Source organism: Salmo trutta, chromosome 3 (assembly GCF_901001165.1).
Source record: "Salmo trutta chromosome 3, fSalTru1.1, whole genome shotgun sequence".
NCBI classification, from domain to species: domain Eukaryota; kingdom Metazoa; phylum Chordata; class Actinopteri; order Salmoniformes; family Salmonidae; genus Salmo; species Salmo trutta.
This window is the reverse complement of record NC_042959.1, coordinates 20,025,772-20,051,316: the sequence shown is the minus strand read 5'-3', so window position 1 is coordinate 20,051,316 and position 25,545 is coordinate 20,025,772. Positions and strand designations below refer to the sequence as shown.

The following is a 25,545-nucleotide window of genomic DNA, read 5'->3' as shown; positions in this document are numbered from 1 at the left end:
ATAAAGGAGTTCACACCTGTGGCCACAGTTAATTGCTGGATGTGTTGAATAAAAGCAGAATAGAGAAAGAAAGCTTTGTTAGATGTGGTTAGGCGGGATACACTAGAGGTCAGTCCTCACTGGAGAGGTGTCTGTTCTCTAGTTACATCCCTACTCACGTTTCAGAATTCAAGCAAAACTGCATCCAATCGGAAGTACATGACCAGAGATGAGAGGACAGGTGTGGCAGTTTTTAGGATGGTTGGGTTGTCTGACAGATATAGTGAAGTTCTGTGAGACTATATGACAATTTGAGCAACCAAGTACATCGTTCCCCCCCCCCCCCCCCCCCAAAACAACCAAAGCTTTAGACAGTAATGTACAGGCAAAGCCATGACAAAGTAGAGAATAAATATGTAAGGCAATCAGACCAACAGTATGACTATTGAATATCCTGTGTGATGATGTCCTGTTCTTGTTTTCTCAGTTACTCTTAGGCTCTTTAGGGGCCTTTTGTTTTCATCAAGACCTGGCAGTGTGTGTGTGTGTGTGTGTGTGTGTGTGTGTGTGTGTGCGCGCCACGCTGTGGGGGTCCATCCCTCTGCTAGATGTCCTCAGATTCTCCTCGCAGGTCTCTTTGGCACTTATCTAACGTCTTCTGGTAGGTGCGGGCCATCATCGAGCCTGGGGGTTTCCGTTGTGGCGCGACCGAGACCTTTCCAGGACCGCGCGGCGGGTGTCTGAAGAGCGAGAGAGAGAGAGAGAGAGAGAGAGAGAGAGAGAGAGAGAGAGAGAGAGAGAGGGAAAAAAAGAGAACAGGAAAGTGTTGTTAGAGTCATAGTAACACAAAGAGGGTGTGAGGGGTAGGAGAGGAGGAGGGAGAGAAACATCAATAACAGAACCCAAGCTGATTAAGAAGAGAGCAGCACGGTGGAGGGGAAGAGACAAGAGGGGCCTGGAGTGGCGGTGCTTGCGTCTAGTGTCATAGTAACTGCCAAGGAAGAGCACAAACACAGCACACAACACACAGAGAGAGCGAGTGAGCAGGGGAGAGAGAGAGAGTGAGAGTGCGAGTGAGTAGGGGAGATGAAGAGATCAGAATTACCATAATTAGGCCGATAGCCGCTAATTATCAAAATCCAGAAAAGAGCTGTTCAATTCTACAACCACCTAAAAGGAAGCAATTCCCAAACCTTCCATAACAAAGCAATCCCCTACAGTGAGATGAACCTGGAGAAGAGCCCCCTAAGCAAGCTGGCCCCGAGGCTCTGTAGAATAAAAAGACCCCACAGAGGCCTAGGACAGCAACAAAATAAGACCCAACCAAATCATGAGATAACAAAAAGATAATTACTTGACACATTGGAAAGAATTAACAAAAAATCTGAGCAAACTAGAATGCTATTTCACCCTAAACAGAGAGTACACAGTGGCAGAATACCTGACCACTCTGACTGGCCCAAAATTAAGGAAAGTTTTGACTATGTACAGACTGAGCATAGCCTTGCTATTGAGAGAGGCTGCCGTAGGCAGACCTGGATCTCAAGAGAAGACAGTCTATCTACACACTACCCACAAAATGAGGTAGAAACTGTGATGCACTTCCAAACCTCCTGCCAAATGTATGACCATATTAGACACACATATTTCCCTCAGATTACACAGACTTAAAAAACAAATCCAATTTTGATAAACTCCCATATCTATTGGGTGAAATACCAGTGTGCCATCATATCAGCATTATTTGTGACCTGTTGTCACAAGAATAGGGCAACCAGTGAAGAACAAACACCATTGTAAATACAATGTTTATTTATTTCCCCTTTGTACTTTAACTATTTGCACATCGTTACAACACTGAATATAGGCATAATATAACATTTGAAATGTCTCTATTCCTTTGGAACTTACGTGAATGTTATGTTTACTGTTCATTTTATATTGTTTCACTTATCTTGCTTAACTTGCTTTGGCAATGTAAACATGTGTTTCCAATGTCAATAAAGCCCTTTGAATTGATTTGAGAGAGAAGGAGTGAGCAGGGGAGAGAGAGGGAGAGAGAGTTAGTTAGTGAGAAGGGGAGAGGGAGAGCGAGCGAGAGCGAGTGACTGAGTGAGCAGGGGAGAGGGAGAGAGAGAGAGTGAGCAGGGGAGAGAGAGAGAGTGAGAGAGAGAGTGAGTGAGCAGGGGAGAGAGAGAGAGGGAGAGAGAGTTAGTTAGTGAGAAGGGGAGAGGGAGAGCGAGCGAGAGCGAGTGACTGAGTGAGCAGGGGAGAGGGAGAGAGAGAGAGTGAGCAGGGGAGAGAGAGAGAGAGAGAGAGAGAGTGACTGAGCAGGGGAGAGAGAGGGAAAGAGTGAGAGATCGAGAGGGCACGAGTGAGCATGGGAGAGGGAGAGAGATTTTTTATTTCATTTCACTTTTGTTTATTATCTATTTCACTTGCTTTGGCAATGTAAACATATGTTTTCCATGCCAATAAAGCCCTTGAGTTGAATTCAAATTGAATTGAGAGAGAGAGAGCACAAGTGAGCAGGAGAGGGAGAGAGCGAGTGAGCAGGGGAGAGGGAGAGAGAGAGTGAGAGAGCAGGGGAGAGAGAGAGTGAGCAGGGGATAGGGAGAGAGTAAGTAGGGGAGAGGAAGAGAGAGAGTGCGAGTGAGCAGGAGAGAGAGATAGAGAGCGAGTTAGCAGGAGAGAGAGATAGAGAGCGAGTGAGCAGGGAAGACAGAGAGAGAGAGAGAGAGAGAGCAGGAGAGAGAGAGAGGGACAGCGATAGAGCAGGGGAGAGAGAAAGAGAGCGAGCAGGGGAGACGGAGAGAGAGTGAGCAGGGGAGATGGAGAGAGAGAGAGAGGTGGTTTCCTTTGGTTAGTTTCAGACAGGCATGATGAGGTGCGTTGTTGCTAATTTCTATTAAGTCTTCCAATATTTCCGTAAGAGGTTTCACTCCGGCTGCTCCTGTGAGCCAACCAGTTAGAACACTTTGGGTAGGCTGCGTCGGCCCACTCTCACCTCTCCATAATAGAGTTATACAAACACCCCCTCCCTCCAGAAGGCCAACTGTGGCTGCCCATGGCTACTCATGGCACCGGCCCTGCCATGCAAGGTGGCAGGTGGGTTGGGCGGCACTGGATGGCCAGGAAGCGAGTTATCCACGGAAACAAGGTAGCTAGCTACGCCCACACGAGCCTCCCCTGGCGGTCTCCAAATCTGGCGCCGCCATGCTGCCATGGTGGTGCCCATTACTCAGTGCCAGCTGTGGGGTGCCAGGCGTCCCGGGCTGGGCGTTGTTTAATGGCGCCGGCTCCATCCATCACGTCAGGTAATGAGCTAAGAGTGATTGTGACGGCGGCGGTGTGCATATGTCTCCACCACCAGGATTCCCAACAGACGCCTCAGATGGAGGGAGAACATGCAGATGGTGCACAGGAGGAGAGGGGGGGAGAAGGATGGAGGAGAGAGAGCTGTGGGGGGGTAACAGATAGGGAGAGAGTAAAAGAGAGAGAAAGAAAGAGAGAGTGGGAGAGGGAGAGAAAGAAAGCAAAGCAGATATAAAAAAAGAGAGTTAGGAACCTAGAGATAGAAAGAGAGAGCAAGCGAGAGAGAGAGAGAGAGGGAGAGAGAGAGAGAGAGAGAGGCAGAGAAATCCAGAGAGATATACTGTATATGTATGGAAAGCGAGAGATGTGCTATATGCTTCTTGTTGCATTGAGTTGGTGAAAGTTACAGCCTGCGACCTTCTGAACTTGGCATGCTCCGTATTGCAGAGAACATCTGAGCGACATTCCTCAATCACCCTCTCTTTCATCCATTCCGTCTTCAAAAACGCTTCCAAGGGTTTCACCGTGCCTGAGGGGCAAGCTCAAACTCCTTTCGCAGGCGCCAAATGTTCCACGCAAACCACCACCAATGTTAAAAAATCGAATAAAACGAGAGACCAAGGAAGAACTTTTTAAAAATCCTGAAAACCTCCATGTCCGATTTCTCGCCTTTGCCATTTGCAATTCCAATCAAGGTGACCTCATTTCGGGGCGAGCACTCGCCTTTAACGTTGAGCCCATCAGAACAGCAGTGCTTGGAGAATACAGTTCTCCTCCCTTTAATACTGGGGTCAGAATTGACTGTATCTATTACCAGACGTGGGAGGGAGAAGAGGAGGAGGAGAGAGGAGAGATGAAAGACAAAAGGGAGAGGGACTGTGCATGGCCAAGAGATGAAGAGGAGGATGGAGCGAAAACACTTCCAGGAAATTATTTTCGTCTTCAGTTTGGAATTGCTTTGAAGATTTGAAGTTATACATTATGTGCTAAAGACTAGAAGATGTTCTTGAACTTGTTCGGTGCGGCAAACAACCGGCCATTGTGTGAGGAATATTGACATTTGAAAGGCACAAGTTAAATTGAAACTACTTCGTTAAGGTCGGCATGAAGAGACTTGAACATCTTCTTGAACTTTTTCATTGCAGTGAAGAACCAGCCACTGCATGTAGAAGGTGGAAATTGGAAATGGTTCAAACCATCACCGCAAGTTGAATGCCGACAACTGTGCTAACGTCGTCATAACGAGACACAAAACATCTTCAAGAGAATCAAACATCTTAAAATTATTTGGTGCATTGTTTGCCAGCCATTGAGTGCAGAAATTAAAACAAAACATTCAAACCATCACATTCAAACCATCCTTTTCATTCAGGAGACCGCACAACAGTTTTAAAATAACATGGGTAATTGCATCAAGCCTATTGTTAAAGGTATGGGGAAGCTTTTACTTGGCAAGAGAATGGAAGAAAAAAAAGTGGGCAGTAAAATCAAATGCATTTCCACTTGGAGGATACCTCATAGTGGAACCATCTCCCCTTGGAGGATACCTCAGAGTGGAACCATCTCCCCTTGGAGGATGCCTCAGAGTGGAACCATCTCCTCTTGGAGGATACCTCAGAGTGGAACCATCTCCCCTTTGAGGATGCCTCAGAGTGGAACCATCTCCCCTTGGAGGATACCTCAGAGTGGAACCATCTCCCCTTGGAGGATATCTCAGAGTGGAACTACCCCCCCCCCCCCGGAGGATATCTCAGAGTGGAACCATTTCCTTCTCAATAGCCTTTCCAGTTCGCATCATCAGGTATAAAACCCCTCCAGTTCGCATCATCAGGAATAAAATCCCTCCAGTTCGCATCATCAGGAATAAAACCCCTCCAGTTTGCATCATCAGGAATAAAATCCCTCCAGTTCGCATCATCAGGTCTAAAACCCCTCCAGTTTGCATCATCAGGAATAAAATCCCTCCAGTTCGCATCATCAGGTATAAAACCCCTCCAGTTCGCATCGTCAGGTATAAAACCCCTCCAGTTCGCATCATCAGGAATAAAACCCTTCCAGTTTGCATCATCGGGGAAAAACCCTTCCAGTTCGCATCATCAGGTATAAAACCCTTCCAGTTCGCATCATCAGGTATAAAACCCTTCCAGTTCGCATCGTCAGGTATAAACGCCAATCTTTCCTCCCCACATCAATCTAGCGACAACAACTGCACAAACAGTGGCCATTTCTATTGAGAGACGAAACATTACAGCTATCCTCTACACAGAAATGAAAACACTTACCCAACACCCATAGACACACACACAATACAAGGACAACCACACATCAGACAACTTCAAGCGTATTTCTGTCTTCTGGTTTTGATGGCTTCCTTTACCTGCTTCTCCCTGAGGCGACATCTTTCATTTAGTGAAGACGCAGAAGCACAAGAGAAGGAGAAAGGAGGAATTGACAAAAGAAGAACAGCATTCCTGGTTACAGTGGGGACTTGTCTAGCTCTCACAGAACTTAATTAAATGCAAATGACTGGCATTGTTTCTCGAGTGGTGAAGCAGCGCACCAAGGGGCATGGGTAAAGAGTGACGTACACATCACACAACACACACACGCACGCGCACACTCTAAGGGGTGTATCACAATGTATCACAATGATCCACGCCACAGGGAGACAGCGTCTATAAGCAAAGGGTAATACGAAGTGAGGATGCCAACATGACTAAACAGTCTAACCAACCACGCACGCGCACACACACACACAGCTCCCATCTGATTGGCTGAAAGGCATGCTGGGAAAATGCCATTTCATGTTGTGATGGAGTGATAGGGGAGCTCCCGCATCTCTGGTGCGTTCCCTGCAAAAGAGATTAAAACCCATAATGGGTTTTGTGTTACTGTCATCTTTTACTAATTACACAGAATTACATCATCAGCGGGGCCTGTGATCTGAACGCTAAGGGAAAGCCTGTCAGTCATCTATCAAAGCCTTCCCAGTAAGATCTTCCAGGGATCCCTATAAACAGGAAGACTATTCCGGATGATGAATGTTAAAGTTCATTACAACCACAAAGACACGCTGTTCGTATCCATCAGGGTTAAGAAAACAGTGGTTAAGGTAAACATAATCACCATCCTTCTCTTAGGATGAGAAAAGATACACAGCAGACCGGGCCTAGGTTCTGTTTCTTCTGGATTGTGATTGAATAGGGCTTTTCTGCAAACTGAATCCTTACTCAACTTATTTGTTGACGCACTAGTGCACGCGTCCCCATACACACTACCCCCCCCCCCAAACACACACACAATACTTTATATTTCAATGAGACAAAAGAAATAAGGGGTAATTAAATATTTTCTGTGCCACATGTCAACACACAGTGTTTACTCCCAGTTCTCTGAGAGTTAGGCTCCCTGCTGCTGCTTCTACAAGAGTATGTGGACACCCCTTCAAATTAGTGGATTCGGGCTAGTTCAGCCACACCCGTTGACAGGTCTATAAAATAGAGCACACAGCCATGCAATCTCCATAGACGAACATTGGCAGTAGAATGGCCTTACTGAAGAGCTCAGTGACTTTCAACGTGGCACCGTCATAGGATGCCACCTTTCCAACAAATCACGCTACCTGCCCCAATGCATAGTGCCAACGGTAAAGTTTGGTGGAGGAGGAATAATGGTCTGGGGCTGTTTTTCATGGTTCAGGCTAGGCCCCTTAGTTCCAGTGAAGGGAAATCTTAATGCTATAGTATACAATGACATTCTACATGATTCTGTGCTTCCAACTTTGTAGCAACAGTTTGGGGAAGGCCCTTTCCTGATTAAGCACGACAATGCCCCCCTGCACAAAGCGTGGTCCATACAGAAATGGTTTGTTAAGATCGGTGTGGAAGAAATTAACTAGCCTGTACAGAGCCCTGACCTCATCCTCATCGAACACCTTTGGGATGAATTGGAACACCGACTGCGAGCCAGGCCTAATCACCCTACATCAGTGCCCGACCTCACTAAGGCTCTTGCGGCTGAATGGAAGCAAGTCCCTGCCACAATGTTCCAACATCTATTGGAAAGCCTTCCCCTCAAGAGTAGAGGCTGTTATAGCAGCAAAGGAGGGACCAACTCCATATTAATGCCCATGATTTGGGAATGAGATTTTTGACGAGCAGGTGTCCACATACTATTGGCCATGTAGTGTAACTCTCCCTCAAATCTTCTCCCTCGCCTCAGCCAGGGCTGGTGGCTGTGGAGTAATGGAGCTCCCAGAAACACCACAAACAAGATATATAAATGGGATGCAGGGGGGAGAACAGCTATTTCTTTGGCTTTCACTTATAGGGTTGCAGGAGCAAAACTACAGTTTGCACCACAACAGAAGCTCTTTCAAAGGTAAGATCATTTTTTGGGGATGTGGAAAAACTGGAATCCGACTGAATGGTAACTTAAGTTTTGGAGGAGGGGAGGGGGGAAAGCTGGAGAGAAAGCGGGTGAGAGAGAAAAAGAGAGGGGGAGAAGGAGGGAGAGAGTGGAGAGAGAAAGGGGAGAAGGAGAGTGGAAGAGGGGGAGGAGTGGAGGGATGGAGATTAAAATAACATGGGCAGACTGTGACCCTTTGAAATCTGATCTCATATCAGTCTTTAGGTGATCTATCAGTTGCAGTTGAAATGTATAGTCTACAACACAGACTTAATTTAGGAGGTTTAGGGGATTACTAGGAGCAGCCTCCAGCATGACTTTACATTTAGGAGGTTTAGGGGTGTAAGGGGTGCGGTAACTGGTGGCAGGGAAGTCAGGCGCAGGAGAGCAGAACTAGGTAATAGCCGGAGCAGTTTAATTCCAAAACCAACGCCATCAAGAAAATAACAACTTGGGTACAAAACCCGACGCGCACCAGTCAACATGTGCACAAGCATTTACAAACAAACAATATCAGACAAAGACATGGGGGGAACAGAGGGTTAAATACACAACACATAATGAGGGAATGAAAACCAGGTGTGTGGGAAAACAAGACAAAACAAAACAAATGGAAAATGAAAAATGGATCGGCGATGGCTAGAAGACCGGTGACGTCGACCGCCGAACACCGCCCGAACAAGGAGAGGAACCGACTTCGGCAGAAGTCGTGACAAGGGGATTACTAGGAGCAACCTCCTGCATGACTTTACATTTGGGAAGATTAGGGGATTACTAGGAGCAACCTCCTGCATGACTTTACATTTGGGAAGATTAGGGGATTACTAGGAGCAACCTCCTGCATGACTTTACATTTAGGAAGATTAGGGGATTACTAGGAGCAACCTCCTGCATGACTTTACATTTAGGAGGTTTAAGGAATTACTAGGAGCAACCTCCTGCATGACTTTACATTTAGGAAGATTAGGGGATTACTAGGAGCAACCTCCTGCATGACTTTACATTTAGGAGGTTTAAGGAATTACTAGGAGCAACCTCCTGCATGACTTTACATTTAGGAAGATTAGGGGATTACTAGGAGCAACCTCCTGCATGACTTTACATTTAGGAGGTTTAAGGAATTACTAGGAGCAACCTCCTGCATGACTTTACATTTAGGAAGATTAGGGGATTACTAGGAGCAACCTCCTACATGACTTTACATTTGTCTGATCAGCTTCTGTTATAGGCATACATTCATTAGCTGCGTGACAGCGTCTGAGAAAATACAGAAGATTGACAGACGTGGAGGGACGCATTATCAATAAAACAGAATTTGAACTGTGTAACAAATATAACCCTGTCATATACCGTCAGAGTTACATTGATTTATGTAAACTCCCTCTGAACATTGCTATCTATTTCCTAACACTAACTCAACAAACAGCTAGAGCTCGCTCAAAGCTTGTTTTATTGGCACAGCATTTCATTGTTCGAAGGATGTCATGTAAGGCAATGTCTCATGTCTGGTATTTGGTGAACAATGCGTTTGAACAAGACCTTTGGTCTTAAGTAATGTCAGTTAAATGAGCATAGGAGATTTGAAGAGATTTGAGGGGTGTGTGTGTGGTGTGTGTGTGTGTTCTTCACATGGCCCGCATCAGACGGAAGAAGGGATCAGAGTGACGTGACAGAGGAAACACAGACGATGGTCCTGGATAAACATGCTGAGGCAAGATGCTGAAATTCTCCCCACTCTCCTACTCTCCAGTTCTCTCTCTCTCTCTCTCTCTTTTGTTATTTTTCTCTCGCACTCACTTTCTCCCCATCTCTCTCTCCGACTGATGCGAGTCATCAGAGACCTGGATGGAGCTAATCTTTGCTCGTCATGTCCGTTTCGTAGATTTCAATCACGCACTGGGTCGTCTGTGATGTAGCACGCTGCTTGCCGCACACACACTGATGAATGACCCAGATACTCAATACAACCTTTCTCTCTCCCAACCCCAACTGCCCCTCTCTCACAAATCTACCTTAAGGACTGCATTAAAGTACTGACCGGCCGGGCCCTTTAGCCCCTTATTTGAAAAGATGCAGCATCTTAACTCATTTTGCTACAGGCCTTGCTTTTTCCTTTGCCCACTGCTGTGCCGCTCCACTCCCCACTCACTCCTCACCCCACACTCCTCCATTGTCTGCTGCCCCCTCTCCCTCGTTCTCTCTCTCCCCTGCTCGCTGTGGCTGAAAGGGGAGTAGGGGCTGAGAGTAATGTCTCTTGACAGCTCGGCACACAATACGGCGCAGGAGAGCTGGAAATCACTACACGTGTCCATAAACAAATGCTTATTTTTAGAGGAAAGAAAGGGTACTAGTTTATCTCCTCAGCGGGACGGCCTTGACAGGTTTGTACCAGGGACAAACAGTAAGACGGGACGAGAGATAAAAGCTGTGTGTTTGTGTGTGTGTGTGTCAATCTCAAAAGAAAAGTCCAAACTCCTTCCTCTGCAGCCTAGCTTGTGCTCTGTCCTCTATTTTTGATTGAAAACAACAAGCTTGACAGGCAGCTGGTACTTATGATCTCTCATTGGGCCATCTCACATTCAGAGATCCCTTCTGATATCTGGACTGGAGGTGATTTATTTAGCCACAGAACAATGCTTCCTGGCATTCTTCGGACCCGTCGAGGCAACACACAAACGCACCAAAAAGCAGAAAGATGAAAACGTTCTTGCAATCGATCAAGCGCTAGCGGCAAAACTCCCATTCATGATCATCTTCTCAGTACTAGATTTCAGGAAGCAGGCTTCAAGACTAAAAAAACTTCAAATGTGCATACACTCCTCAAATCGTTAGGGTGCCTTCTCAATGCATTCAGATTCACCACTAGGCTAGCTGTCCGTATTGACAAAAGGCTAGCGTTGGATTGGGGTATATAATGCTGTGGGGATGCTAGTATGGACAGTGGGCCTTTGGGGGGGGGGGGGGGGGGGGGGGGGGGGGGTCATTAGCAGCCCGAGCCTGCAGCCGGGGGGCAATCTGGGTTTGGAGTCAGCAATGGACACAGATGGGGTCTGGGGCAGCTAGGGCCTTTTCCAGGACAGCAGGTAATCAATCCATCAGGCCCCGACACAGGGCTGCCCGAGGGGGACCATCGCTGATGCTCCAAGACTGATTGGGGGCTCGGCAGGAGGCCAGGGTGGGCATCGGGGCCCTAGCTGCTCCAGTGAGAACAGAGCTGGGCCGAGCTCGACCACGAGCCAGTAAACTGACCTGGTTCAGCACAGCTCGGCTTGTCTCCGCCTCGCCACCGCTTGTCATCTGTACCCATGTGTTAAAGTGACTGCAGCCAAAAACACACACCTTTAACCATAACATATCATTCCATGATAACATAGGCCAACATCAATCAAAACACTTAGAGAAATAGCAGCATCGTTCCCCTTGGCGAAAAAAACACATCACTGTCTCCATTACCTAGAATCCCTCACCATCCAATTCAACCAAATGTCACCACAGAAATAGCTGTGAATTGCCTGTAATTATATGTGTGACCTGAATGCATGTATGTATGTAAGCAGGCAGAGAGGATAACAGGGAGTGCGGAGGAGCCTAATTGCTGCAGACACTCTTGCTGCTGCTGGAGCCGCTTAAACAAGGGTCTAATTCTGAGGCCTGCAGAGCCGTAATACACCAGCCTGCAGGAAGAGAGCTAAACCAGCAGCAATGCTTTGATTAACATCTGAATCAGTAGACAGAGAGATAGTTAGACAAATTGATGCTAAGATATAGTTTGACAGACAGATGGGAGCGTAAATGGATGGTTTGGCAGAGTGATAAAGTACATAGACTGATGGATCACCAAACAAATACAGGAACAAAATGCCGGGTTGTGGAAACAAAATCCTCTGCGATGATGGGAACGCCAGATAATGCCGGGTTGTGGAAACAAAAACCTCTGCGATGATGGGAACGCCAGATAATGCCGGGTTGTGGAAACAAAAACCTCTGCGATGATGGGAACGCCAGATAATGCCGGGTTGTGGAAACAAAAACCTCTGCGATGATGGGAACGCCAGATAATGCCGGGTTGTGGAAACAAAATCCTCTGCGATGATGGGAACGCCAGATAATGCCGGGTTGTGGAAACAAAAACCTCTGCGATGATGGGAACGCCAGATAATGCCGGGTTGTGGAAACAAAAACCTCTGCGATGATGGGAACGCCAGATAATGCCGGGTTGTGGAAACAAAAACCTCTGCGATGATGGGAACGCCAGATAATGCCGGGTTGTGGAAACAAAATCCTCTGCGATGATGGGAACGCCAGATAATGCCGGGTTGTGGAAACAAAAACCTCGGCGATGATGGGAACGCCAGATAATGCCGGGTTGTGGAAACAAAATCCTTGGTGATGATGGGAACGCCAGACAGAAAGATAAACACAGATAGATCATGTTGATATGAGGGTGGATTGTTGGGGGTTTGGTGGGGAGATCGATAGATTGTTTATTCTATTTGTTTGTCCAAAACGAGAGTTGATTTAGCTGTATACTTGTTCTGAGGGTGCCTGTTGTCCCCACTCTGAATGTCATGGGGAGGGGTTCTATGTAGAAATCCATCCTTTTAAACCACACGATGAGGGAGGACTGACATATTCATACAAATCCACAACATGGCAGTGGGGATTTGAGGGCCCACTCTTAAACTAGCGTAAATCACTGAGGGAAGTAACGACACCATTACGATGGGCTAACCTTTGACCTTGGGAAGAGCACTAAGGGCTGGGGGGTTGGTGGTAGGATGAGAGAGGGAGTGGAGTAAAATAATACAACCAGGGATGAATAGGAGGGTACGCACCTATTTGTTGAAGTATATAGCGCTTACACACCTTTTAGGCTACATTTTAGCATCAGCATTCACATTACTCGCCGCCCATGAACTCATTGTCATCACATTCATCGATCTTTTCCTTCGCTATACATCCCTGAATAACACCAAACATGTCAATATAATAGTCCTACAGTACTGAGCTGATGGGATGCCTACTTTAAGACTCAAAACAAAATGGACGCCCTGACAACTCAATGCCTCATTACCGTTGGATTCCGTTGATGACCTCAAAATGACAAGACAGGGGCATTGGAGGGTCTGAAAGGGGCTGTCTCCTACTCTGCTGTTCCTTCAGGGACCTGAGGGGGACCAAGCGGGCACCGCGAGACAGCCCTGAGAAGTGTTGCAGGGCTTTTAATAGACAGCGGGGCCCAGAAAATCATGGCCTTTAGAGGTGCTGCATCTCTCACTGTCTGACAGCCTACAGGGGCTTTGGCTACCACAATGACACCTTCAGAGTGCACTCTCAATGACACACACGCACCAACACACACACACAGGTGCATATCCTCAGATACACATAGGAGGCAGGCACAAAAACACACACAGTCAGCGACTTGCCTAGTGTTTAGAGAGCGGGCCAGCAACCGGAGGATTGCCAGTTCAAATCCCGGGTCCGATGGGAAGAATTTGGCGGGAAGTGTGCTGGCAACGGAAGGGTTGCTGGAATCAAATCCTAGATGCCATTACCTGCCATTGTGCCCGTGAGCAAGGCACTTAACCCCCCACAACAACAGCTCCCTGGGTGCCCAGTGTGGCAGCCCCCCGCACCTCTCCAAAACTTCTATATGCATGTATGTGTACTGTATGTGTGTCTTTAGGAGGGGTTGGGCTAAAAGAGGAAGTCACATTTCAGTTGGACCTTGTGTGCAATTGACCAGTGATCTTATAAACACACGCACAGATGAGGAGACAAAGACACACACACCCATTCACAAACCATGAGAAATAACACCTGATGAGTGGACTCTAAGCAGTCTATTGAGATTGTGAAAACAGACCAGTATTCACCTGAGAAAGGGGTTATGAAAAGAAAGACGTGTTGCTGCCATAGTAAAAGATCACAATATACTTCTATAAAAGAACAACAGCATGCAGTAAATATCCACAGTGAAAAATAGGCAAAGAACAGCTATTATGACCATTGTTCAGTAATATGGGTCTGGATATATGGAATCTAATGTGCCTCAGATACCCCGCAGGTACTGTACTCTGCACACCCAAACACTCAAGTCCCTTGTTTCTCATCACAAAACCTCAAACTATAAGTTTGCAAAAAGTCTACCCTGGGAAAGTTCTCCCCACAAGAAAACGTGCCCCCGGGCCCTTCTCAAACCTGGTTACTTTCATCAGGACCCTCTCCCATCCTCGCCTTATGGTGTTAAAGACATATATTTTTTTAATGTGTTCCAGCACACAAAAAGAGCCAAGAGAAATCATGGCGGTGCAGTGAGGGTATAAAAGGAGCCTCTTTCCTCAACAACATCAGACCCATTTGGTGAAGAAGATGCCAAAGATGCTGTGTTTCGCGTGGCTTGGCATTAAAGACAGAGTGAGCTCTCTCTTCTCTCCACTCTAAATCATTAATCGGTTGGCGCTCCCGGATGTACACAAATCAACCTGGTATGGGCCGCACTTCACTCTTTCCCATGATGCTTTGTACTTAGGATGTGAAGTCTAGCACTTTGATTTATCTGATGCCCTCTCAGCTAAGGGAGGGGAGGCAAGTGAGGTGCCATGTTACTGCATCATACTCATTCTAAAGGGCCAAGGCGGAATGTGCAGTTCCCTCCTCAATACCCTGTAGGAAACTGATTCTTGAACAGTACAGAAGGAGATACGAAAGCCTATATCTAAATCACTGCAATCAACTGACAGAGAGTAAGAGTACTCCAGAGTAATCCATTCAATAGGACTCAATGTTTAAGTAAGGTTGTAGATGTTCAGTATGACTGGATGTTTAAGTAAGGTTGTAGATGTTCAGTATGACTGGATGTCTAAGTAAGGTTGTAGATGTTCAGTGTGACTGGATGTCTAAGTAAGGTTATAGATGTTCAGTGTGACTGGATGTCTAAGTAAGGTTGTAGATGTTCAGTGTGACTGGATGTTTAAGTAAGGTTGTAGATGTTCAGTATGACTGGATGTCTAAGTAAGGTTGTAGATGTTCAGTATGACTGGATGTCTAAGTAAGGTTGTAGATGTTCAGTGTGACTGGATGTCTAAGTAAGGTTGTAGATGTTCAGTATGACTGGATGTTTAAGTAAGGTTGTAGATGTTCAGTATGACTGGATGTCTAAGTAAGGTTGTAGATGTTCAGTGTGACTGGATGTCTAAGTAAGGTTATAGATGTTCAGTGTGACTGGATGTCTAAGTAAGGTTGTAGATGTTCAGTGTGACTGGATGTTTAAGTAAGGTTGTAGATGTTCAGTATGACTGGATGTCTAAGTAAGGTTGTAGATGTTCAGTATGACTGGATGTCTAAGTAAGGTTGTAGATGTTCAGTGTGACTGGATGTCTAAGTAAGGTTGTAGATGTTCAGTATGACTGGATGTTTAAGTAAGGTTGTAGATGTTCAGTATGACTGGATGTCTAAGTAAGGTTGTAGATGTTCAGTATGACTGGATGTCTAAGTAAGGTTGTAGATGTTCAGTATGACTGGATGTCTAAGTAAGGTTGTAGATGTTCAGTATGACTGGATGTCTAAGTAAGGTTGTAGATGTTCAGTGTGACTGGATGTCTAAGTAAGGTTGTAGATGTTCAGTATGACTGGATGTCTAAGTAAGGTTGTAGATGTTCAGTATGACTGGATGTCTAAGTAAGGTTGTAGATGTTCAGTATGACTGGATGTTTAAGTAAGGTTGTAGATGTTCAGTATGACTGGATGTCTAAGTAAGGTTGTAGATGTTCAGTATGACTGGATGTCTAAGTAAGGTTGTAGATGTTCAGTGTGACTGGATGTCTAAGTAAGGTTGTAGATGTTCAGTGTGACTGGATGTTTAAGTAAGGTTGTAGATGTTCAGTGTGACTGGATGTCTAAGTAAGGTTGTAGATGTTCAGTGTGACTGGATGTCTAAGTAAGGTTGTAGATGTTCAGTGTGACTGGATGTCTAAGTAAGGTTGTAGATGTTCAGTATGACTGGATGTCTAAGTAAGGTTGTAGATGTTCAGTATGACTGGATGTCTAAGTAAGGTTGTAGATGTTCAGTGTGACTGGATGTCTAAGTAAGGTTGTAGATGTTCAGTGTGACTGGATGTCTAAGTAAGGTTGTAGATGTTCAGTGTGACTGGATGTCTAAGTAAGGTTGTAGATGTTCAGTATGACTGGATGTCTAAGTAAGGTTGTAGATGTTCAGTGTGACTGGATGTCTAAGTAAGGTTGTAGATGTTCAGTGTGACTGGATGTCTAAGTAAGGTTGTAGATGTTCAGTGTGACTGGATGTCTAAGTAAGGTTGTAGATGTTCAGTGTGACTGGATGTCTAAGTAAGGTTGTAGATGTTCAGTGTGACTGGATGTCTAAGTAAGGTTGTAGATGTTCAGTGTGACTGGATGTCTAAGTAAGGTTGTAGATGTTCAGTGTGACTGGATGTCTAAGTAAGGTTGTAGATGTTCAGTGTGACTGGATGTCTAAGTAAGGTTGTAGATGTTCAGTGTGACTGGATGTCTAAGTAAGGTTGTAGATGTTCAGTATGACTGGATGTCTAAGTAAGGTTGTAGATGTTCAGTATGACTGGATGTCTAAGTAAGGTTGTAGATGTTCAGTGTGACTGGATGTCTAAGTAAGGTTGTAGATGTTCAGTGTGACTGGATGTCTAAGTAAGGTTGTAGATGTTCAGTGTGACTGGATGTCTAAGTAAGGTTGTAGATGTTCAGTGTGACTGGATGTCTAAGTAAGTTTGTAGATGTTCAGTATGACTGGATGTCTAAGTAAGGTTGTAGATGTTCAGTGTGACTGGATGTCTAAGTAAGGTTGTAGATGTTCAGTGTGACTGGATGTTTAAGTAAGGTTGTAGTAAGTGCAAACAGTCTGCTCTGTTGCCTTTCACTGTGAGAGCAAAAATATGTAGGCTATGCATGCATCTTCCTTAATCACGGCTGCCACTTACTCTGTGTAGCACAGTTAGGGGTCCACCACTGACCTGAGACGTGTGTGGGTGTGTGTGTGTTTTAGGTTGTTTTCCACACGGAGCGCACCAACATGTCCCTCAAGACATCCCGGGCGACAATGGATCTTTGCGGGAATAAAACATTCATCACTTATTTACCAAAAAGGAAGACGATTTTTCTGCAGAGAAGCCCCCGAGAGATGGCATTCACATGCCAGCACCGGTGCCACTTTACCCGCAAGGTTTTCAATAAAACAAGCAAACAACACGATTCCAACACCTATAAATAAGTGATCGTTCCTGAATAAAGTGATGTACACAGGTCCTCTCGCTGAGGCTCCTCATCACTCTTTTATGGGGCTTTGCCTTGCCCCTTCGGAGGAGCGGGGGAGCAGGGGAATGAGGGAAACCGGTAACAAGGGAAACAGGGACGTGGTTGAAGGAGGTGGCTCCTGTTCCGGAACCCAATTTGGTGGCACAACATTGGTTAGGATCCCAATGTGTATTTTGAAGCATTTACGAGTGCAAAAAGCAACAAGGGAGGAGGCTGTCACCAACCTCTCTGCCTCTCTCTGTTTTCTCTCTGCTTTTCTCTCTGTATCTTTCTCTCTCCGTGACTCTTTCTCCCTGTATATCTGCATCATGATAACATGCTGTAAAAGCCCCATCCTCCGAGTTGTGTATGTTTTTACTTCCCTGTTTCTCTTTCATTCAATCGGAGCGACAGGGTGTGCAGTAAGCGGTTTGAACATCTCAGTGGATGGCTCGCCAGATGCTTGGGCGTCTGTCATTGTGAGCTATTGTTAGCTAGTTTTTGATTAGGTTTACATGAGGAAAAGCCATGAAATATGAGATAATTCTGAGAATATGAGACAGGATCAGTAGTGACCCCTAGACCGGGCTGTAACCTGGCTGTCACCTGGCTGTAACTTGGCTGTCACCTGGCTGTAACCTTGCTGTCACCAGGCTGTAATTTGGCTGTAACCTGGCTGTCACCTGGCTGTCACCTGGCTCTAACTTGGCTGTAACCTGGCTGTCACCTGGCTGTCACCTGGCTCTAACTTGGCTGTAACCTTGCTGTCACCTGGCTGTCACCTGGCTGTCACCTGGCTCTAACTTGGCTGTCACCTGGCTCTAACTTGGCTGTAACCTTGCTGTCACCTGGCTGTCACCTGGCTCTAACTTGGCTGTAACCTTGCTGTCACCTGGCTCTAACTTGGCTGTAACCTGGCTGTCACCTGGCTGTCACCTGGCTCTAACCTGGCTGTAACCTGGCTGTCAGCTGGCTCTAACTTGGCTGTAACCTGGCTGTAACCTGGCTCTAACTTGGCTGTAACCTTGCTGTAATTTGGCTGTCACCTGGCTGTTACCTGGCTGTCACCTGGCTGTTACTTGTCTGTCACCTGGCTGTTACTTGTCTGTCACCTGGATGTAACTTGGCTGTCATTTTGCTGTCATCAGGCTGCAACTTGGCAGTCACCTGGCTGTCACCTAGCTGTCATCTGGCTGTTACCTGGCTGTAACATGGCTGTAACCTGACTGTCACCTTGCTACAACTTGGCTGTAACCTGGCTGTCAGAGACCCTCCTGGTAGAAACACAAACATACAACCAGTAGTGAAAACTGATTAGAGAATCTCCAGTCCTATTAGAGAATCTCCAGTACTATTAGAGAATCTCCAGTACTATTAGAGAAACTCTAGTACTATTCGAGAATCTCCAGTACTATTAGAGAATCTCCAGTACTATTAGAGAATCTCCAGTATTATTAGAGAATCTCCAGTACTATTAGAGAATCTCCAGTATTATTAGAGAATCTCCAGTAGGACTGGAGAATCTCCAGTCCTATTAGAGAATCTCCAGTCCTATTAGAGAATCTCCAGTCCTATTAGAGAATCTCTAGTACTATTAGAGCATCTCCAGCAATATTAGGGAATCTTCAGTATTATTAGTGAATCTCCAGTACTATTAGAGAATCTCCAGCAATATTAGAGAATCTCCAGCAATATTAGAGAATCTCCAGCAATATTAGAGAATCTCCAGCAATATTAGAGAATCTCCAGTATTATTAGAGAATCTCCAGTATTATTAGAGAATATCCAGTGCTATTAGAGTATATCCAGTCCTATTAGAGTACTATTAAACAATCTAAAGTTCTATTAGAGAATCTCCAGCAATATTAGAGAACCTCCAGTACTATTAGAGAACCCCCAGTCCTATTAGAGAATCTCCAGTCCTATTAGAGAATCTCAAGTCCTATTAGAACATCTCCAGTCCTATTAGAGAATTTCTAGTACTATTAGAGCATCTCCAGTAATAATAGAGAATCTCCAGTACAATTAAAGAATCTCCAGTACTATTAGAGTATCTCCAGTACTATTAGAGAATCTCCAGTACTATTAGAGAATCTCCAGTCCTATTAGAGAATATCCAGTCCTATTAGAGAATCTCCAATACTATAAGAGAATCTCCAATACTATTAGAGAATATCCAGTACTATTAGAGAATCTCCAGTACTATTTCAGCATCAGTTTCCAGAAGATCTACGTGTGTTGTGTGCTGTTCAGAAACCTGTAGAGACATGTACACACGCATACACCAGACCCTACAGCCCATCCACACACACATACGAACACAGACACCTTACAACCTATCCATACACACAGACACCCTACAACCCATCCATACACACAGACACCTACAACCCATCCACACACACCCTACAACTATTCCCCACACACACAGACATCCTACAACCCATCCATATACACACACACACACACACACTCACTCTACAACCCATCCACACACAGCCTACAACCCATCCACACACACACACCCTTTAACCCGTCCACACACACACACACACACACACACACACACACACACACACACACACACACACACACACACACACACACACACACACACACACACACACACACACACACACACACACACACACACACACACACACACACAACCATAACCCCGACACATACCACAATGATTGTGCGGACTTAAAAAATGAAAAATAGGTCATTCTCCATCACTCCCTCTCCCTCCCAGCCAGTGGGCACGCTATGCCGTGCCGTGGTCCTGTACCGCTGCGTTCCATGCTGTTAGCCAGCCCTCCCCTGTCTTTCTGTGGCAGGCCCTACGGCAACACACCTGTGTCCACACTCCTTCCCTGGCCTTCCTTAGATCAATTAGCATTAAAGTTTAAGGCCCCTGTCTGGTCTACCACCAACTAACCTGGTGGTAATATAGGTGTGTCCCAAATGGAACACTGTTCCCTTTATTGTGCACTACTTTTGGCCCCGAGCCCTGGTCAAAAGTAGTGCACTATATAGGGAATATGGTGCCATTTGAGAAACAGCACATGTGGGCATAGTGGCACAGAACTGTACCCTGGAGGGGCCAGGAAGGGAAAACACAGCAGCCACACGCACCAACCATGTCGACCTGTCCGTCAAAGCAGGTGGATACAGGAGGAGGATACAAAGAGGCACAGGCCTCCAAGGCTGTTATACTGACCTGTTGTCAATGCTGTCCTGATTTCAACTGTTCAACCTCCTCCTCAGTTCCACCAAATCAATCCGAACACGACCTTGCTAATGCTTTTCTCCCTTTTCCTCCCAGACAGTTAAAAGCACTGATTGAACATCAGGCTGTATCATTTACTCCTGCAAAGAGTTTCGGGAGATGGATGAGGAAATATGAGAGGGAATAGTCCAGAGGTGAATGGGTTGGAGACGGAGTGGACCACACTGGGAAGGCTAAATGAAGTCTCCAAGTAGTTTCAGAGCAGCTGGAAATACAGTCTAAAAGGTCAAATCCATTTCCATGTATACTAATGATGTATTCTTTGCATCCTGACCTAACATAATGACACCCCTCCTGAAGGATAACTAAAAGAAATATAAGCCTGACATACACTACAACTGACCTCATGGTACTGTTGGATCAACAAGACATGACTACCCCTTGAATTAAATATTTTTAATTGAATTTAAGAATAGATCAACAGGTTTTGGGCAAGGCTGATGAGGTGTATTTTAAGGCCTGCTCCCCGGCATGTCTGCCCACAGTCGGGTCACAGGAAGTGTGTGTGCGCTGTGTCACGGAAAGTGTGCATGTGCCGGGTCACAGGAATTGTGCCGGGTCACAGGAAGTGTGTGTCTCATGCAGCCAGTCTGTGGTGAAGGGAGGAGAGGGGGAACACAGAGGGCAGCTGTACCTGCACTGCCTCGCGGCCGTCTCTTGACAGCGGCCTTCACATCACAGCACGAGCGCTGACATCGGATCTGACAGAAGTGCCCTCTATACCACATCACCCTTCTGACACGGGCGCACGCGCGCACGCACGCACGCACACGCACATACACACACACACAGGTTCAAAAGCATTTCTTTAAACGCACACACTCACATTCATGCGCGCACAGACACGCATCTGCACACCCAAACATTCATACAAACGCAGAGGCACACACACACACACACACACACACACACACAAAAACACACAGACGTTCACACACAAACATATATACATTCATTCAAACAAAGACGCACACACACACACACACACACAAACACACAAAGAACACACCACCTCACTGCTGCCCAGCAACCCAGTGTGACAGCTATCAATAGGGATTCCAGCAGAGTCTCTGCCAGACAGAGGGGACACAAAAAGAGATGGAATCAAAGGCTGTGCAGGGACCCTATTATTCCAAAGAGCAGGGAATCATTTGCTAGCAATTTGTGACTCACTTTAGGACCCTTTTTTGCAGGGTGCTAGTTGTGCATATGCAGGCTGGGGGCTGGGAGGGGAGGGTAGGTGCTTAACTTGGCCTCTCATATATTTCAAATGTCAAATAGTTTGTTCTTTAAAATGTCGCCATCCCCAGAACTTGTTGACTAATCAGCACATTTGTTTCTTCTGGCTGTGCAAAATGAAAAGTCCTGCACCACGACGTGAATTGATGGATTTCAACTGGGGGCACAATTCAATTTGATTGATAGTGTGTGGAAGGAAGAAGTGGAGACCTAGTTTTTTCCCAGCCCCTTTCAGAAAGTAATACACAATGTATTTTTGCAACCACAAGTCCCCCATTAGGGTTTATAGGGCCTCTGTTTACCTTCATCTTAATCACTATCAATCAATAGTAAAAATAAAGAAAACCCCTGTAATTACTAGGTCCTACTCATTGCAGGGTTTTTGTTTATTGTTTACTATTTTCTACATTATAGAATAACAACAAAACTATGAAATAACACACATGGAATCATGTAGTAACCCACATAAAAAAAGACATACCACACCTTAATTTGAGCGTGAACTCTGAACCCTGAGTGGACTCTGTAGGATTAGCCTATCTACAGATACGCCTGCTACTCCAACAATCATCTCACAAAATCAAGATATGGAATATCATTGATTAACTGTTTACATATTACGGGCATAGATCCCAACTTTAACAACCATATGGCTTTCCTAGGGTGTATGTGTGTGTGTGTGTGTCTGAAGACTAAAGGTCCTGCTGTGACAAGTCTACAGGGGCCAGGAACATCTGGTGGGCCGGCTGCCCCTCTGCTTAACATGCTCCTCCTCAGACGCCACAAGCTTGAGCATGAACACACACACACACACACACACACACACACACACACACACACACACACACACACACACACACACAGAATGTATGCAGTCACACACACACACACACTCCAAAAGGCCCATTCCTTGACTCATAGTCACCTAATGCAAACACCTACTGCACCGTGCACATTTCGCATCTAAATGCGGCACAGCCTAAATACCGTACAGCCTAAATACGATACAGCCGCCCAATCAGTTTTCTGCCTTCTCTTAGTAAATTGATGGCGAGAATTATGTTTGACCAAATACAATGCTATTTTTCAGAGAACAAGTTAACTACTGACTTTCAGCATGCATATAGAGAAGGGCACTCAACTTGTACTGCACTGACTCAGATGACTGATGATTAGTTAAAAGAAATGGACTATGGCCTCCAGAGTAGTGCAGCAGTCTTAGGCACTGCATCGCAGTGCTTGAGGGGTCACAACACATCCGGGTTCGATCCCAGGCTGTGTCACAACCGGCCATGACCGGGAGTCCCATAGGGCGGCGCACAATTGGCCCAGCGTCGTCTGGGTTAGAGGACGGTTTGGCCGGGGGGGGCTTTACTTGGCTCATCGCGCTTTAGCGACTCCTTGTGGTGGGCTGGGAGTGCCTGCAGGCTGACTTAGATCGTCAGTTGAACGTTGTTTCCTCCGACACATTTGTCATGACGTTGGCCTGTGGGTAAGGTTTATGACCCCCCCATAAATACCTTTCTCCTTTCCCCTCTCTTTCTGACCCTACTGAAGGACTGTTGAATAGCCTTTGTTAAATATAGAGAGTCTGGGAACATCAAACAAATGGGGAAAAGGAACCATATTTTGGTAATAAAACCAGTTGGAAATATGCCTTGGAACTTAATGAGTATGGATGTCAGTTCGGTTGTCATCTGAGACATTATGACTGATGACAGGACGACATAAACTGTACCTGGGAAAGTATACACCCTCTAGTTATCAGAGTCACATGGAATTGTTACGCAATTGAAATGTTTGATATTGAAATTGTTTGTTAGAAGATTAAATGTAATTTTAGCTTCCAATTGAGAGAATTGGGTTTTCATAAGGAAAGTGCCCTGCTTGATCAGTGGCCCGCCCCTGTGAAGAGACAGTGGTTATAAACGATGAAACACACCCTCCTCCCCTCGCCACTATATAAGACAATGACCAATGTTCTCCAGGGTTCCACTACGTGAGGTCTGCAGCCTCTGCGTTACAAGGACACACATGTCAAGTACAGAACTAAGCCAACCTCGGCGTGAGCTTTGGTTGTGAACGGTATGAACTTTGAACTTATTCACTACAGAAGTGATACTTCCTAGCCGTTGAGTTAGCAGCGGCCGCTGTAGACGTGGGCTAGGAAAGGACGGACGACGGATCCAGTCTACCACAGATGAAGATACCACAACGTATTCAATTTACCACCAGAGACATTCTTCCAAGGACCGGAAGAGCTGTTGGCCAACCCGGCCAGCATCTATGACCAATCTACCGAAGCGCAGCTCAGAGTAAATATTTATTGCATTTTCCTTTTCCAAATGGGCGGTAATTTAGAATGCATAAGATTCTGTATTTACGATAGCATAGCTGCTGTTTCTTTGTTCCTAAGTCTTCCCGCTCTTTCATTCAAGCCCAACCCCCTTTCTTTTTGTAACAAGCCGCCATGTCGGCTCCGTCCACCAGGGGCGTTTTTTGTATGACATCATTTGTATTCTGTGTATATGTAATTCTGTGTGATTAGTTAGGTGTTTAGTAAATAAATAATTAAACCCAATTTTGTATTGCTGATTCAACTTGTTAGCCAGGGTTCGTGAAGATTTTACAACTTTCATTATGAGACTGAAAATATGACGATTAATATTGACTGCTATTGATGTAAAATAATACTACGTTTTTAAGAGTTTATTCGGAAGATAACGGCTCTATAAACACTCTTCTGTGGTGTCCCGACTTTCTGGTTAATTACATTTACATGATTAGCTTAATCAGGTAATATTAATTACAGAGAAAGGATTTTATAGAATAGCATGTCATATCACTTAATCCGGCATAGCCAAAGACACGACACATTGGTGCGGCTGGCGGATGGGTGTTAAAACCTGTCTGGGCTAGGGGGCAGTATTTTCACGGCCGGATAAAAAATGTACCCGATTTAAACTGGTTACTACTCTTGCCCAGAAACGAGAATATGCATATTATTAGTAGATTTGCATAGAAAACACTCTGAAGTTTCTAAAACTGTTTGAATGGTGTCTGTGAGTATAACAGAACTCATATGGCAGGCAAAAACCTGAGAAAATTCCAAGCAGGAAGTGGCCTGTCTGACAATTTGTAGTTCTTCTTTCTAGTCCCTTTCGAAACTACAGTATCTCTGGGGTTACGTTGCACTTTCTAAGGCTTCCATTGGCTCTCTAAAGCCTTCAGAAAGCGGATTGAGGCGTCTCCTGTCTCTGGGCAGAGTATGGTAGCTCAGTTTCTCAGTGGTCTGCTTGGTGACAAAGAGATTGGATATGCGCGGTCCCGTGACCATGCTGTTTTTTATTTTCCTCTTTGAATGAATACACTATTGTCCGGTTGGAATATTATTGCTATTTTACAAGAAAAATACCCCAAAAATTGATTTTAAACAGCGTTTGACATGCTTCTAAGTACGGTAAAGGAACATTTTGAATTTTTTTGTCTGGAAATGCGCTCGCGCGTTACCCTTTGGATAGTGACCTGAACGCACGAACAAAACTGAGGTATTTGGACATAACTATGGATTATTTGGAACAAAAACTAAATTTCTTGTGGAAGTATTAGTCCTGGGAGTGCATTCTGACGAAGATCAGCAAAGGTAATACAATTTTTCTAATTGTAATTCTAAGTTTAGTGAGCCCCGAAGTTGGCGGGTGTCAAAATAGCTAGCCGTGATGGCTGAGCTATGTACTCAGAATATTGCAAAATGTGCTTTCGCCGAAAAGCTATTTTAAAATCTGACATAGCGATTGCATAAAGGACTTCTGTATTTATAATCCTTAAAATAATTGTTATGTATTTTGTCAACGTTTATGATGAGTAATTTAGTAAATTCACCGGAAGTTTTGGGTGGGAATGCATGTTCTGAACATCGCATGCCAATGTAAAAAGCTGTTTTTGGATATAAATATGAACTTGATTGAACAAAACATGCATGTATTGTATAACATAATGTCCTAGGAGTGTCATCTGATGAAGATCAT

At 45.3% G+C, this 25,545-nt stretch overlaps 1 protein-coding gene across 4 annotated transcripts in view; it reads right to left on the bottom strand.

Moving 5' to 3' along the window:
- Nucleotides 1–449: 449 nt before the first annotated feature.
- diaph2 (diaphanous-related formin 2) overlaps nucleotides 450–25,545 on the bottom strand; it is a 706,015-nt gene continuing 680,919 nt past the window's right edge. For all 4 annotated transcript variants that reach the window (XM_029725953.1, XM_029725962.1, XM_029725944.1 and 1 more), the window contains one exon: nucleotides 450–719. In XM_029725953.1, coding sequence (XP_029581813.1) covers nucleotides 655–719 — 65 coding nt within the window. In that variant the 3' untranslated portion in view covers nucleotides 450–654. The remainder of the gene's footprint in view (nucleotides 720–25,545) is intronic.